At 38.8% G+C, this 17,178-nt stretch overlaps 1 protein-coding gene across 1 annotated transcript in view; it reads right to left on the bottom strand.

Annotated features, from left to right (window-relative positions):
* CDK15 (cyclin dependent kinase 15) overlaps nucleotides 1-17,178 on the bottom strand; it is a 96,626-nt gene that overhangs the window by 61,374 nt on the left and 18,074 nt on the right. Inside the window, exons 5-8 of the mRNA XM_024981308.2 lie at nucleotides 16,505-16,599; nucleotides 15,310-15,372; nucleotides 9,588-9,711; nucleotides 7,700-7,820 (exon numbers count right to left, since the gene is read on the bottom strand). Coding sequence (XP_024837076.1) covers nucleotides 7,700-7,820; nucleotides 9,588-9,711; nucleotides 15,310-15,372; nucleotides 16,505-16,599 — 403 coding nt within the window. The remainder of the gene's footprint in view (nucleotides 1-7,699; nucleotides 7,821-9,587; nucleotides 9,712-15,309; nucleotides 15,373-16,504; nucleotides 16,600-17,178) is intronic.

Genomic DNA, 17,178 nt, shown 5'->3' with positions numbered 1-17,178 from the left:
CACCAGGCTCCCCTGTCCCTGGGATTCTCTAGGCAAAAACACTGGAGTGGGTTGCCATTTCCTTCTCCAATGCATGAAAGTGAAAAGTCAAAGTGAAGTTGTTCAGTCGTGTCCGACTCTTAGCGACCCCATGGACTTCAGCCTACCAGGCTCCTCTGTCCATGGGATTTTTCCAGGCAAGAGTCCTGGAGTGGGGTGCCATTGCCTTCTCCTCCCAATGTAAACACTTAATATCTAACAGTTATGTAGAGTAAACCATTATAGTAAATACTGAAAGATAATGATTATTCTATTTATACATTACTTTTTGAGTTTTACTGGACAAACAACAATCATCAAATTAATAACAGTAATGACAATAATTTTAACTTATGACTGAGTTTTTATTCTGTGAGCATCACATCGTTATTCATGATTAAATTAATGAAACACTTATCAGTGGAATAACATACACTTTAGTATATTCAGTAAAAACTAAGGGATACATAGTTTAAGAGGGGTTTAAAGGATGGGTAGATGAAGAAATTACCCAAAAGTAGCACAGAGAGTTAAAGGGACTGAAAATATGAAAGAGAGGATAAGAGCCAAGGATGATAGAAAGATAATCTTTCATTGGAGTTCCAGAAAGAGAGACTGGAATAGAGGCAACACTAAAAAGAAAATGGCTGATGGAAAACATGAATTCATAATTAGAAGAAGCACAATATACACCAAGCAGGGTAAGTAAAAAGAAGTCCACATTGGACACATTATAGTGAAAACTGCATAATAATGAAGGCAAAAAAAATTCTTTATCATATCCAGAGAAAATGGGAGATCACCTGTAAAAGAGAAAGACAATAAGGCCAAAATCAAACTTCCCTACAATTAGGCTAAAAGCAATCTTCACAGGAGCAGCACTGGAAGACAAAATGGGAAAAGATCCTCCAAGTTCTGAGAGAAAATAATGTCAATCTAGAATTACACCCCCAGCAATGGGATACCTTTAACAATGAGAGTTTATCTTAAGAAACAAAAGCGGAGTTTGACACCAACAGGCCAACACTAAAGAAAGCTTTAAAGGGTTTGTATCAAAAGAGGAAAATTATTCCAAAGTCATATTTGAAGTGCATGAGGGAATGATGAACAGTTTTAAATTTATTTTCACTTGATGAAAATAGCTTCAAAGTAAATAAAGGAAAAATGAATAGAAATATGACAAATCAAAAACTTCAATATATCTTCCCCTGATAGCTTAAACAGACAAAAATTATATAAAGAAATTGTGAATAACACAAGTAACAACCTTGAAATTTTGAACATATGTAAAGTCCTGTACCCAACAATTTGGGAATACACATCCTTCTCAAACACATAGTAAATAACTGAAAATATTGACTATGTACTGGGCCAGTGCTTCTAACAAAGCCAGTGCTACTTCATTCTCTTTGGTGAAACACCAGGTTTTTTTCAACTTTTTTTTTTTGCTAACCTTTAATTTTGAAATAATTTCAAAATTAAAGTTACAAAAACAGTAGAAAGAATTGTCTTATATACTTCAAACAGATTCCCAATTGCCAACACTTTGCCTTTTTGGTTTTATCATTTTTTCTATCATCCATCTATCTATTATCTAATTTTTTTCTGAAGCAATAGAGAATAAGTGGCAGATACCATGGTTCTTCACCCTTACATACTTCCACATGTATCTTCTAAGAACAAAAGCATTCTTTTACACAACAACAATGCAATTATCAAAATCAGGAAAGTTAATACTGATCTCAATACCGCTATCTAATCTACAGTCCATGTTTAAGTTCCACTGATTGTCCCAGGAGGGTTCTTTAGCTCCTTCTCCCCCAGTATCCAATCTAGGACCATGCATTATGTTTAGTAGACATGCTTCTTTAGTCTCTTTAATCTGGAACATTTCCCTAAATTTTTTTTTTTTTTTTGTCTATTCAAACATTGACTCTATATAGGAACAGAAAATACCACCCCCAAAATATGCCATTCTGGTATAAGGATCAGTATGAGCTGAAGGCAATTGAGAAAAAGCAGACACAGGATGAGATTTTGCTTCTCTTGGGCTGTCTGAAAGTGTGAAAGTGTTAGGTGCTCAGTCCTGTCTGACTCTTTGCGACACAATGGACTGTAGTCTACCAGGCTCCTCTGTCCATGGAACTCTTCAGGCAAGAATACTGCAATGGTTTGCTTTTCCCTTTCCCAGGGGATATTCCAAGCCCAGGGATCAAACCTGGGTCTCTGGCATTGCAGGCAGATTCTTAACCATCTGAGCCACAAGGGAAGCCCATAAGGAGGACATAAAATCCCCTTGTGAAGATGACCCCTTTCCCAGCCCTGGAGGGGAGAAAAACCTTATCACCAGATGCAGAGATGGCACCAAGAAGAATGTATGTAAACAGTTGTTGATAAGTTACCCTTATCCACCACTAGGGTTCCCCATACACATATTTACCTTCTCACAGTTATCACCCTAAAGATTTCAGAAGCCCTTTTCCTTTGTCTTGTTACTTCTCTTTACAGAGGAGTATATCATCTTTTGTCAGAATGGTATAAAAGCCTCCAAGTCTAGCTGTTTCTTTGGGGATTTTCTCTCCTTTTTATGAAGCCACTTACCCCATGTCACATAAAACTTTTAACATAAAATAAAACATGTATGCTTTTCTTCTGTTCATCTGTCTTTTGTCAGCTTATTTCACAGACCCATCCACTGAACCTCAGAGAATAGAAGAAATTTTTTTCTTCCTCTACAGCTCTTTGAAGGAGTATAGTCTAGGGGCTTCCTTGGTAATTCAGTGATAAAGAATCCATCTGCCAATGTAGGAGACACAGGTTTGATTCCTGGTCTGGGAAGCTCCTACATGCTGTGGAGCAACTCAGCCTGTGTGCCACACATAGTGAGCCTGTGCTCTAGAGCCCGAGAGTTGCAACTGCTGAGCCATATACCCTAGAGCGCGTGCTCGACAACAAGAGAAGCCACCGCAACGAGAAGCCTGCCACACGACACAACCAAAGCCCTCCACACATCACAGCTAAAGAGCAGCCCCTGCTCCCCGCAACTGAGAAAGCCCAGGAGCAGCAATGAAGACCCAGTGCAACCAAATAAATAAATAAAAGTATTAAAAAATAAAGTGAAGAGTACCGTATAGTTATGTCATAGAATGTTCCTCAAAATGAGTTTATCTGATGCTGCTTCATGATTTGACTCCGGTTATGCTCTTTTTTCAGGAAAACCACATTTGTGATACTGTCTCCTCTGATTCGTGTTAGGAGGCAAATGATGTCAGTATGCTCAGTTGCTCAGTCATGTCCAACTCTTTGTGACCCTATGGACTGTAGTCAGTCCCATTATTAATGATACTGACTCTAATCACTTGGTTAAGGTGGTGTTTGCCAAGTTCCTCTGATATAAAGTTGTTATTTTTTCTTTTGTTATAAATAATTTGTATAGAGGTACTTTGAGACTATGTAAATAAATATTTTATTTCTCATGAAAACTTCCCCACTAATTTAGGATTGATGATTCTCATTTGAACTGATTACTACTATATATATTACAAAATAGTGATATTTTGAATTCTATCATTTCTTCCCCAGTTATTAGTTGGCATTATATTGTAAGAAGGAGCTTCCCTTCCTATGTATCTATGGGTCCATCCATCCACCCATCTATCCATCCATCTGTTGTTGCTCAGTTGCTAAGCCGGGTCCAACTCTTTGCAACCTCATGGACTGCAGTATGACAGGCCTCCCTGTTCCTCACCATCTCCTGGAATTTGCCCAAGTTCATGTCCATTGAATCGGTGATGCCATCCAATCTATCCATCTATTATCTGTCTATCTTCCATATAGACATATATTCTTATGTTATTCAGTGTTAAAATACATTGTCCACACTATTTATTAGGATGCTCAGAAGGTATTGGCTTTGGCCAGTGGGAGTCTCTTCAAGCTGCTTTCCACATCCTTTTGACATATTCCCATCATTTTTTGATCACTTTATTAGAAAATATTCTGGCCTAACAAGATGTTCCTAGCTCATCTTAAACTTTTTCTGCCCCAGTCTCAGTACTGGCTACTTCTCCAAAAAGGCCTAGTTATTTTCAGTAGGGAATGGTATTAAGAAATAATATCTTAGTAGGAGACCCACACTTATGTAAAATACAATAATAATTTTAAAAAAATGTACCTAGCAGAATCAAATGCAAATCCTCTCTGACAGACTACACTTTATTCAAGCCCTCAAAAAAAAAAAAAAAAATCCCACAAATAAAATTCCAAGGAGAATTAGCATATCATTGTCAAAATCAACTAAATACGCATGGAAAAAAGATACCATATGCAAGAACCAAAAGAAACAATAAACAACAGAAATCAACTTACAAGAAAAGAACATTTACTTTAGATATGTAAGAGCTTATAATACCTTTACTAAAAGGTATTATAGATGAACTAAACAGACAGAGAACTATACTGTTTTAAAATTGGAAGACAGTATTATAAAGGTGTTAACTATCCTCAAAATGTTCTATAATTTCAATGTAATTCTAAAGAAAATCCCACTAGGGTTTTTACATTCAGTAAAATTTATATGGAGAACCAAAGGGGAAAAATAGCCAAGATACTCCTGAGGAAGAAGATGAAGTAGGTGGTGAGACTCGTCCTAGCAGAAATCAAGTATTATTAGAAAGCTACAGAAATTAATACAGTGGGACACTGGTACAGGGACAGATAAACTGACCCCAGTCAGAGTAGAGAGCCCAGAAACAGACCTATGCATCTTTAGAAACCTGATATATGAGATATTTGGCAAGGCAGATCACTGAAGAAATTGAGGTGAGACAATTGGTTAGTACAGAGAAAGTCAATTTCCCATATACTAAAGATTTGAAGTGAAAGGAAAAATTCTACAGTTAAAAGAATGTATTAGATAATATCACTTTGGTCTCAGGGAGAGAAGGATTTTTAAAATAAGGAACAAAAAGACTAACCATAAAGGAAAAGACTGCTAAGGTCAGTAATATTAAAACAAAGCACTCTTGCTTAAAAAGACAACATTAAGATGAAAATGTAAGCCAGGAACTGGGGAGACTTCTTGCAACACACATAACTGATAAAAGATTAGTATTCAGAGTATAAGAACTCCTATAAATCAATAAAGAAAGAAAGGGAGAGACTGTCAGAGACATAGAGACCAAAAGAAAATAAATGAAAGACACACAGAGGTATTTCATAGGAGAAACCCCACGAATAATCCATGAAAAGACTTCCAACCTCATTAGTAATTAGGGAAATGCACATTTGATCACAGCATGCTACCATTCTTCCCACAAGATTAGCAAAAATTAAGAAATCTGATTTTATAAAGCTAGTACAGATGTGGATAAGGGACCATGATATACTGCTGATGCATAAATTGTTACAACCACTTGGAAAACAATTGGACACTGTTTCATGAAGTTGAACATTCATATACCCCATGACACAGCAAATCTACTTTGAAGTACTCTTAGAGAAATCCTTAAATATAAGTACCAAGTATATTCAAAATAGCAAAACCAAAAACATCAAGTTAGATAACTGAAATGTTCATCAACAGAAAATAAAGTGTAACTTAGATCAACGTGGATAAATCCTATAAATACACAGAGTTTAAAAAAAGCAAATCACAGAAAACTAAAAGCAATATAGTACAATTTTTATAAAAACTCAAAAGTAGGTAAAATAATATTTTTAAAATACATAAAAATGTAAAAGTATTATTTAAAAAAAGGTGAGGGATGGACAACAAGAATAAAAATTCAGGGTAGAGCCCCTCCGGTGGAGGGGCAGGCTCTGGTGGATGGAAAAAAGACACAAGCGAATGTGGAAATATATTTTTTGGCTGTGCCATGCAGCATGTGGGATCCTAGCTCCCCGAGCAGAGGTCGAACCCATACCTCCTGCACTGGAAGAGCAAAGTCCTAACCACCGACCACCAGGGAAGTCCAATGTGGCAATACTGACCATGCTCTGGTTGTTTTGTTGGGTAGTGGGTTCATGGAGTTCGCTTCATTATGCTTTTCAATCTACATCCGGTTTCTCAATCTTGATGCTATTGACATTTGGGGCTGGATACATCTTTGTTGCGGGGGGCTGCCCTGTGCACTGTAAGATATTTAGTAGCACCCCCGGCCTTTACCCACTAGATGCCAGGAGCACCCCGCCCCTACCCAAGTGTGACAATAAATGTCTCAGACATTGCCAAGGTCTCTGGGAAGTAAAATTGATCCTGGTGAAGAATCACTGATATATATGTTTATGTATTTTGAATGTTTTAAATGCTCAGTAATAAAGCAATGTTTAAAAGTGGTGAGCAGAAGTTTCACTGTCTGTGAAGCACAACTAGGAAGTGATCATTAAAAACTGAGAAAACCAGAGCCCGCTGAAAGCCTTTGAAGTGACAGCATGGAGCAGTGAGTACTGACAGTTTCAGGGGGGTTTTGACTAGCAGGTGATATTCTGAGACATGGTACTGGGTATCGGGAAATCAACGACTCCAGATACACTGCAGGAAATTTTCTTCAACTTTTCTCAAGACTTTGGGAAATTCAAAAGCTTAGTTTCGCCTCTTAGTGTTTTTAAACAGGGCCTTCAGTGTATATAAGACCGTCTAAAGAATTGAAAGAAGTCCGTATACTCTGTTACCTTTGAGGTGCTGGCTGTGACTGTAAATTCACCACACAAATGACTGGGATATTTCCAGGAATCAGAAGCAGACAACATAACAGTACAGGTCTGGGATGTTGAGTGACTGATATCCCACACTCACCACTGCACCTCTTCAATCCCAGAGCCTCCCAACAATGTGTTTCTACTTGACAACATCTATCTGATTTCTTATATTCACACCACAGTCCCCCTTAACCTTCATGGGAAGAGTATATTGCCCTTATTTTAAAAACAAAGAAACATAAACACAGAGAGGGTACATGGTTTTTTGAAGATAACATAATCCAGAAGAAATGATTAGAAATAGAACTGACATGAAAATCAGGTCTACAGAATCTTGGTATTTATGTTTTTTTTCCATCAGGCTCTGAACTGTGTTTGGCCATGTGTAGACAAGCAGGTGTGTGTGTGTGTGTGTGTGTGTGTGTGAGATCTGTGGTTTGGGAGCATATGTATGTTTCCCTGGAGACAAAGGAAAAGACAAAGGATTAAGAGAAGAGCTAGAAGAAGGAGCATTGACAAAAAAGGATAGAATCCAGAAGATGCCTTGGGCAAGACCTCTATGAGCCTCAACTTATTTAACTGTTAAAACTTACTGTAAAAATCAAATGAGATATGTATTGAAAGTACCTTATATTTCTGTATACAAATGTGATTGTCATCATTAGAATGTTTGTGTGTGCATACTCAGTCATTCAGTCATGTCTGACTCTTTGCAACTCCATGGACTGTAGCCTGGCAGGCTCCTCTGTCCATGGGATTCTCCAGGCAAGAATACTGGAGTGGGTTGCCATTTCCTTCTCCAGAGGATCTTCTCAGCCCAGGGATTGAACTTGGGTCTCCTACATCTCCTGCATTGGCAGACGGATTCTTTACCACTGAGCCACCTGGGAAGCCATTAGAATGACTATCTAAAATGTAACACGGTTAATAAAGCAATCTTCATGGCTAGGATGACTCACATTTTCTTGGCACTTGCTCTTACCATATGTCCAATTCAGAGGAATACTCAGTGGCTCCCAGCAAGGCATCAGGAGGGCGGTACCAGAGAGTCACAACTTCTGAAGAATATGTCTGGCTGGGAATGGACTTGGCTCGAGCAAGACCTGAGCGAAGGGGGAAAGCACAGAACTTGTTGTCCTGAGACTTCCCTGAGAGGCACAGTGATACAGTCTGCCAAGGAGAGTGCAGCTGGCAGAGTAAACAATATTTTTAAAATGATACACAAATTTCAGTGCTTTTAATAGAACTACTCAACTATCTTGATTCTTGTGTACCTCTTCATCGCATTAATTTCTCTAAATTTAGCCTACTTTGCAGCTAGATGTGACCTTCCTGGCAGCTAAGTGTTGCAAGGCAACTAAAGTTTTGCCTATTTGATACGAATAAAAGTGACGTGTGAACTTCCTGGAGGGGTTAAATGTTGGTCCCTTTTCTCCTTCCTCCAGGCTGTGGTGAGGAGGAGGCGGCTGCCATCTTGAAATATGCCAGCGGGCAACACCTAGGGGTGGTGGGGCTCACGTGTCAGAAGGAGCATGAGCCAAGACATCTGGGGGCTTCCACAGAGCTCTGACTGCCTAGGTCAGCTGTTACACGAGAGAAAATTAAGCTCCAAGCATGTTTACACCTCTGTAATTGGAGGTTTCTATAACAGCAAGGGAAGATCAATTCATGACTAATGTGACCACCCTCCATTTCTGCAGTTCAGGAATCCCCAGTTTAGTAGATAAAGGGTAGGGACTGTTAATCCACATTAGCTAGTTTGGCAGGAACTTAGATGAGTCATTCTCAAGCACTCCTCTGCAAAACAGTACATTTGTCAGTTAGCTATTTATCTCACAGAATCACATGATCTATAGCCATATGAAATCTCAATAGATGAGTTTACTTTTATAGGGAATTTGATAAACGAATGTCTGTTACATGCTTACTGCAGTTATAGCAGTGTCATTTGACATCTGCCAAACAGAGAAGAGGGTCTTCTCAGCTTATATGGAACCAGTTTTTCAACAAAAATTTACTGAGCACCTGTGATGGTGTCAGGCACTAGGGATATAATGATAAGCAAAAATGGATCCAGGCTGCCCTCATAACACTTATAGTCTAGTGGAGGAGACAAAACCATCATATAAGTATGTATGTATGTCTATATGTATAATTATAAACAGTGATAAACACTCAGGGTAAATCTGCATCACTCTGATGGGAATGAAAGCCTCAGGTACCTGGTGGCTCAGTGGTAAAGAATCTGCATGCAATGCAGAAGACTCCCATTTCTGTATTCTCCCACTTCTGTATTCAACCCACTCCTGTATTCTTGCCTGGAGAATTCCATGGACAGAGAAGCTTGGCAGGGTACAGTCCGTAGGGTCAAAAAAGTTGGACAGGACTAAGCAACTGAACACACACACATACACACACCGTACAGTCCCACCTGTATAGATACATAGGTGTTCTGGAACCTCCATTCCAGCAAGAGTCCAGCCTAGAGTCTGGGGGTGACCTCTTTATCTGGCCATCCTGGGATAGCTTTGATCTAGTCTGATGGAATTTGTACATCCACCCAGATTTAAGGAAACCTAAGAAGTACCATTCACTCTACAAAAGTCTCTGCATCAAAAACAGCAGTGAGGTAATAGGGGTGCTCACATTTTAGGATCTGATTACACTGAGGCTTGATGGGACCCTGAGAAGCGATCAGTCTCTCTCAGTGTCTTGCCTCACTCTTACTGTATGGTTGTTTGATATCTTCAAAAAATGTCATGTTCCCTGGTCCCCACTTTTCAAAGTCCAGGCCTAATTGATGCTTTAAACACTTGCTCACAAAAGCATCATTGTTCATAGCCCAGAAAGAGACTCAGGGGGTGACTTACCAAAATCAGCCAGTTTGAGCTCTCCCAGGTGACTGATGAGTAAGTTCTGAGGTTTCAGGTCCCTGTGAAGAACGTGTTGGTGGTGGATGTATGCCAGGCCCCGCAAAAGTTGAAACATGAAAAGCTGGAAGGAATGAACACCTTATCTAAGCAGATTTGAGCCATTATGTGTTGATTTCTCCTCTAAATCAAAACCAGTCATCTGAAAGAATATAGTAAAAGTGTCTCTTAAGAGACCAAAAAAAAAAAAAAGAAGATTTTACATTCAAACAGGAAGAAAAAGGACAAGGAAAGTCAAATAAGTAGACCATGTCCTAAACAAAAGGATTCTGGTTTTTCCTGACATCTCATTTCTTTGATACTGAAGGAATTACCCTTCCTTAAAAATCTAAAGTGAAACTTTGAAGTTTCCTTTGGAACACTAGTTATTGATTTAGATGTGAAAGATTTAATTTTTTTCCCACCAATGAACTTGGCATACAAGATCAAAGTCGACCTGGAAATGATATTCTAAGGTTTACAACTGCTTAAGTTTTCCAGGCTCTCTGATATAAAACCCTTTTAAAAACAGAACACAGGGAGTCCAGACTGGGAAGTATATCCTTAGATGGTGTTAGGAAATACAGGAACCATTATCTTTTTAAACATATTTTTTAAGTCTTAAGTTCAAAGTGAAAACAAGGGAAATATACAGTATAGATTCAGAGGGAAAAGGCACCAAAATAAATCAGACCAAGAAAAAAATCAAAAGAGAATAAGGAATAAATAGTAGAGAGAAGAAAAAAAAAAAGGTGGGGGGAAGCAAAAGGAAAAATACATCCTGGATCCAAATTTTAAAACATTGCTGGTGATTACAAGGCACAGAAACCAAAGACATTAGTAGATTCCCACCAATATAGAAGCCTAAGGGAAAAAAAAGAAAGCTTAGTATTCTAAGTGTCTTTTGCTATTTTCCAGTGCAACTGGCAACTGAGAATGCAAACACCAACGTTAGTGTTTACAAAGACTTATGCCAACTGAGAACATGTTCTGGCAGTTTTGAAAAGAAAGAGCCAGCCCCAGCATTTCTGGGACATGGACCTAATAGAAGACACAAAGTTGTGCAGATAAATTCACTTTTTCCATCACATCTTGGAAACTAGGAACTTCAGAGATGCTTTTATAGAACCTGTAATGACCTAACAAAGACTTGGACACATTGGAATCAGGTTGATATGCACCATGGTCTGAGCAAAGCAGGATCCTGGAGAGTTTGCCTCCCATGGCACAGTTGTGGCCATGTGAGCTCCATGCAGGTCCCATATCAAGGTCCCCAAACCATTTAAGAATGTGTTTACATGTCGGTATAGGACCTTTATGCCTTGACAGTAGAGTGATGGTAAAAATGAGTAACAAGTGAATAAAAAGTGAATGGTAAAAATGAATAACAGTGTGTATGTTTGAAGTACCAGAAAGAGAAAGAACTGTGATGAGAAGACTCATAGAAGCAGCAAACATCTGAAGTAGGAGCCTCAAGAAAATTTTAACATTCTTAAATGGCTTGGGGACGTTGATATGGGACCTGTATGGAGCCCACACAGCCACAGCTGTGCCGTGGGAGGCAAACTGCCCAGGATCCTGCTTTTCTCAGACCAGACCCTGGTGTTCATCAACTTGATTCCAGTGTATCCACCCTCATGTAAAAACCCTTGTCCTTGGATTTCCATGCCATCTTTCTCTACCCCTCTACCCCTCTTCTCACTGTCATCCACACAACTCCTACCACTCTCCATCATTCACTCAAGACTTGGACACCTGGATCACAGCTGTTGTTCCCTTGACATCAGTGCTCACGTGAATATGTCCAGCCAACCTCCATGCTCCAACGATCTGCTTCTCCAACCCACTTTAGCCCTTGGCTCCCATGGTCACACACTGGGTCCCACCATCATATAGAACTGTTTGTCCTCTGAAAGGTGAAATTCCTTCCCCTACAAAATGGTTTCTGCTGCGATCACTTTATTCATAATGTTTTCACGGTGCTCACCAATGTCTTTTTAAAATATTCTTTTTTTTGGCTGTGCCAGGTCATAGTTGTGGCATGCAGGATCTTCGATCATTGCTGTGATGTTTGAAATTTAGTTGCAGCATGTGCAATCTAGTTCCCTGAAAGGGATCAAACCTGGGCCCCCAGCATTGAGAGCTTGGAATCTTAGCCACTGGACCACTAGGGAAGTCCCACCAATGTCCTTTGCTACGAAAATCCAGTGGATCCTTCACTTTACAGGATCTGGCTTTGTTGCTTCTATCTTCCTTCCTGATGCTCTTACCCCCACTTGGTACCAAAATCTCTTAATTTTTCTCCTACTTCTCTGACTGTACTTTCCATAGGCTCCACTTTCTCTACTGATATCTAATATGGTGATATTCCTTAGGGCTCCATCATTGACCTTCTCTTATCACCATACATGCTTCCCTTACCCATCTTATCCACTAACATTGCTTCAATTAACGACTGTATTCTGATAATTTGAAAGTCTTTAGCTTCACTTCAGATCTCTTTCTGGAACTGTTCGACCCATATAGTCTGAAGTTCACCTGGACATCCCATAACACCTCAAACCCAGTATGCCAGAACTTAACTCTCTGTGTTCCTCCAGAATCTATTTTCCTATTTCTCTATTTCAGTGAATGGCACCATCATCCACATAATTAATTAAAGCTAGAAAAAACACTGTTGATTCTTCCATCTCCCAACAATTCTGGTGAAGTAATCAATTGCCCATATGTCCACTTTCTTCCACCACCAATTCACATCTACACCACTGCTGTCCTCGTGTCCTGGCCGAACCCTTCTCTGTTATTGTTTTCCACAGTCCTTTCCATTCGTACCTTCACTGTCCTAATTTAGGCCTTTATCACTTCTTACCTATAACCTTGCCATTCAAAGTTTAGTCCTCAACCAGCAGCATCTGTGTCACCTTAGAGTATGTTAGAAACACAAACCTCGAGCTTTGAATCAGACTTACTGAATCAGATCCCCAGGTCATTAGTGTGCTCACTGAAGCTTGAGAAGCACTGGGCTAGCCCACATTGACAAACTCCTAACTGAAATCCTTGATTCCAGTCACCTCTCTTTAATCTCTCCCACAGACCACAATTACATAAATTTCCTTCTGATCATGCTATTCTTTTTCAATCAAGCCCTTTTAATGACTCTCCTGTCTAAGAAATAAAGTCCACATCTTAGAAAGTAAGGCTCTCAGCCACCTACCCAATCTATTCCCCCAGACTCATGTACTCCATGTCACTAAGACAGTATCTGTTTCAGGCCAACAGGACCAGAGATTCAGGATGGCAGTAGTGGAAAAGAACCTCAACCAAGAATCTCTTTGAGCAATGGCAAAAGCTGGTTCTATAACTTCAGGAAAAATATTTCTTTTCAAACTTGAATTCTAATTCTGCAAAATAAGGAAGTTAGACCAACCCAGTGTTTTAAGTTTTTTTTTTTCTTACTGCATTGCACAATAAGAAATAGATATGCTTCCAGTTTCCACATTCATGCATAGAAATGAGCACAGTTTCTAATGGAAAAGAATCTGCACAAAATAAAACTTGTTCTTACTAAGTGTTGCATACTATAATATTTTCTATTCCTTTCTCTGGAGGGTTTCCCAGGTGGCACTAGTGGTAAAGAGCCTGCCTGCCAACGAAGGAGACGTAAGAGATGCAGGTTTGATCTGTGGGTCAGGAAGATCCCCTTGAGGAGGGCATGACAACCCACGCCAGTATTCTTGCCTGGAGAATCCCATCGGCAGAGGAGCCTGGCGGCTACAGTCCATTGGGTCGCAAAGAGTCAGACATTACTGAATTGATTTAGCACACAGATACACATTCTCTTCTCATCCATTCCATTTCATTTTTTTAAAAAATGCTGGTTGCTGATTACCGATTGATTTCATAACCCACTAATGGACTAGCACCTGGAGAGTGAAAAACACCATAGTCCCTTTGACCCTAACAGTCCGTGTGGCGCTGGGATCTTCTTCCTTCAACACACCCTCTACTTCCCTGCTCTGAACCTTCGCTGAAAACATTCCTTCCTCCTCTAACATCTTCCCCTATTCCAGCCTCTGAAAAGCATTGCAGCTTGTAAGTTCTGGCTTATCAAAACCTCTTAAAATGAGAAGATATCTTTTCCTTGCACATCTACAACATTAGGTCTTATTTCTTACTTGATATTATTCACAAATGTCCTGGAATAGTGGTGGTGTGTATGTCTTACCTCCTGTTTTAGGCTCTACCTCCTTTGAGGATAGGAATCATGTCTTCTGCATCTTTCTATCCTGCTAAACACTTAGCATAGTGCTTGCTACAAGAGTCCCTCAAGTCTGAAAATGTTCTATCTTTCACACAGTTACTCTTTCTCCAACTGTTCTATTTAATCAAACTTCTGGTTCCTTGACTCTTCTGCTCTCTCCCTAGCTATCAGTCTTCACTTCCTTCCCTCAGATTGGACTCAGCGTAGAAGCCCCTGCCCATCCCTTTAGCCTCTCTCTTGATAGTCTCCAAATATGTGGCCCAACTGTCTTTTCCTCTCACATGTCTGGCACAGACCCAATGTCTCAATCAGTCCAACTTTCTACTTTCTCTGCTCCTCTATTTGCTGCCATTAAAAAAATAAAAAAGAAATCCCATCATCATGCATATAATTTAATGGATTCCATCCTCATCAGAGTCCTTAACACACTACTAGACATTCCTTCTTGGTCCCCTTAGTTAGTTTTCTATTTCAGTTTCCTCTAAGTATTTTTAAATGTTTTAATTCTCTTCAAAACCCTGTCTTCAAACCTTCCTTTCCCCTTGCCTCCATGACTGGAGTCCCCTTACTATGAGTCCTCATAGTATTCCTAATTAACATGGCCATAGCCCTCATCACCTTGCTTCTCACTACCTATCTAAGTCCATATATCTTGCTGGGCTTCAGCTCATTGAAAATAAGAAACACAACTTTTTCATTATTGAAACCTTAGGGTTTAATATGGTACTGAGTACTCAAATATATCTTGAATGAATGAATAAATGAACACATAAATATTAGTTAAATGAATGGGTACATCATATACAAATCTCATATGGTTATGTTAAGGGCCAATCAATTAATGCCAATAAAACCTTAGAGAATGAAAAATATGGCATACAAATGGTTTCTAAAATTTATAACAAATGTGGAATTATAGCTAGTTAAGAGTTTAATATTATTTCTATTCCAATAACTGGAAAAATGGAAGTTGGTCCTGCATGTAATACGATTTTATAGAACAGGCAAACAGATAACTGATAAAGAACCAGTCAAGGTAGTCTGCTAGTCCTAGTTGGGAACTTTAAGTGCAACATGAACTTTATCACAGAGCACAGTAGTCTGCTATGAAGAAAGTATTTAATTTATGATAGCTTAACTTCACTTCTTTCCTTTTAAGGCGATTCTTTTTAATTGGATTATACTTCTAAAGACACATTTGCTTGATGGTGATGACTGACAGGGTTAGCTTGCCCAGAAAGCAGCTGGACTTTGCTCCATATCTTGAGGGCAGATTTTTTTTTTTTAACTTTTCTCTAGAATATCAGTGGTGTCCATCTTCTTACCTAGTATCATGGGCTTTCAGTTTGTGATGGCAGTCTGTTTCTGAATTCTCCTGCCGTGGGCAAGCCAGAGGGGAGTCCCAGCCCTCAAAGTACTTACCCTGACATTATGAGGATGAAGCCCTCCTGGGTGCTGAGACATATACTGAGCCAGGTCTGTGTGCTACACAAAATAGTGGAGAGAGTGATGTTAGTAGTGCTTGGTCAGTGTCACAAAGCAGACCACAGACTTGACTCTCAGAGGCATTACAAAGTTTATAATTTTTGAGAATAATGTGCAAAAGGTACACAACCAGGTTTTCTGAGACACCACTGTTAAAGTCAAACACAGTGTGTCTTTCTAATTAGCTGCTCTTAGAAGGAACCCTGTTTCTTGACACAAGAGAGGCTCATTTTACTTATTTTTTTATTATTTTTTTAATTATGAAAGTATGATAACACATTTATAGGAGACTTGGAAAATACAGAACAAGATTACATATAGTTCCTCTATATATTATAATTGTTTAAAGTAGATAAATGAAGATTTTTAGTTGGAGTTTCAATATCATACTCAAAAATTAATAGAATGAATATACTGAGAAGCAGTAGGATATAGTAGACCTGATAAGCACTGTCAACCAATTCAACATAATTAAGATTTATACAATTTTCACACACCAGTAGGATACAAATTCTATTCAAATCTCCATAGACTGTAAACTGGAGACACTGGAACATATCCAGGAATGTAAAACAAGGTGTAAAAATTTCATGATCTAAAGGTATTGAAATCATACAAGAGAGGTTCATTTTAAATGACTGCCACTGAACACAATGATGTGGGGATATTTGTACTCTCCAAGTGTCCTGAAAAGCAAGTTGTGTACACATACCTTATGCTTTCTTTCTGTTATATTTGAATGGTTTTTATCTTTCAAAAATACAAAATGATTTATTCTTTAGTAAACTCATATGGAGTTTTTTAAAACCCTGTGGTTTATGTCATTATTGTCAATGAAAAAAATTTTGGTCTCTCCTCACATAGTGATTAAAACTAGATTAAAAAATAAGTGCAAAAGTTTTATTTAGGAGGCAAACTTGAAATGTTTATTCTTGTTCATGAGAGGGAAAAAGGCAACAAAAATAGTGAGTAAAAAAGAATAAGAACAATAGAGAAATTTCCAATAATGAAAATTTCCATGACACTTTTCACATGGTTATCAAAGTTTTGTCATGCCATAAAATATTAACATATTCATCATACAAGCACCAGGCTTTTCCCTTACACTTTGTAAAATGCTGGGACAACTCACCACATATTCAAATACGAATGTCAGTGTCTCTTTGGTGTGTATTATGTCATGCAGCAGCACAATGTTGGCATGTTTCAAACCCTTCAGGAGTGAAGCTAGAAAAATTAAACAAAAATTTAATTAAATCTTTGATCATGAAAATACTTCTTTAAAAATATCAAGCACCATTTGTTTTTTAAACATTTCAAATCAAGCATTCTGATTTTTCAAGCCTGGAAAAAACTTGTTGTGAAATAATATTTAAAACTATTTTTAAAACTTCATTATTTAGTAAATGGTCAGTCAATGATTGCATTTACGTAACTTATTTTTCTTACAGGCCAGAGAAGTTGCAAAAAAAAAAAAAAAAAGATTCCATTTTCCCAGTCAACTCAGAGCACTTTGAATATGCCTTTCTCTGGAAAGCTTATCAACTCTGCTTCAGGCTACAGGAGAGGAAGCCTGGAGAGATAGAGGCCATTGGAGGACCAGGAAAGGGGTGTTCTGCCTTCTAGAGCAAGACTGCAAGATGTGACCATACTCTAAAGTTCAAAGTCCCACAGGAGGTCAGCAGGGCCTGTGGACGTGATCGATGGAGGGCAGGAGCATGGAATGAAGGATTGCTGCAGCATAATACAGAGAGTGGAGGGGATTTCCATTTCACAATGGGAGAATTGAAAACCTGTGGAAAGGAG

This window comes from Bos taurus, chromosome 2 (assembly GCF_002263795.3).
Source record: "Bos taurus isolate L1 Dominette 01449 registration number 42190680 breed Hereford chromosome 2, ARS-UCD2.0, whole genome shotgun sequence".
NCBI lineage: Eukaryota > Metazoa > Chordata > Mammalia > Artiodactyla > Bovidae > Bos > Bos taurus.
This window is presented reverse-complemented; position numbering and strand designations above follow the sequence as displayed.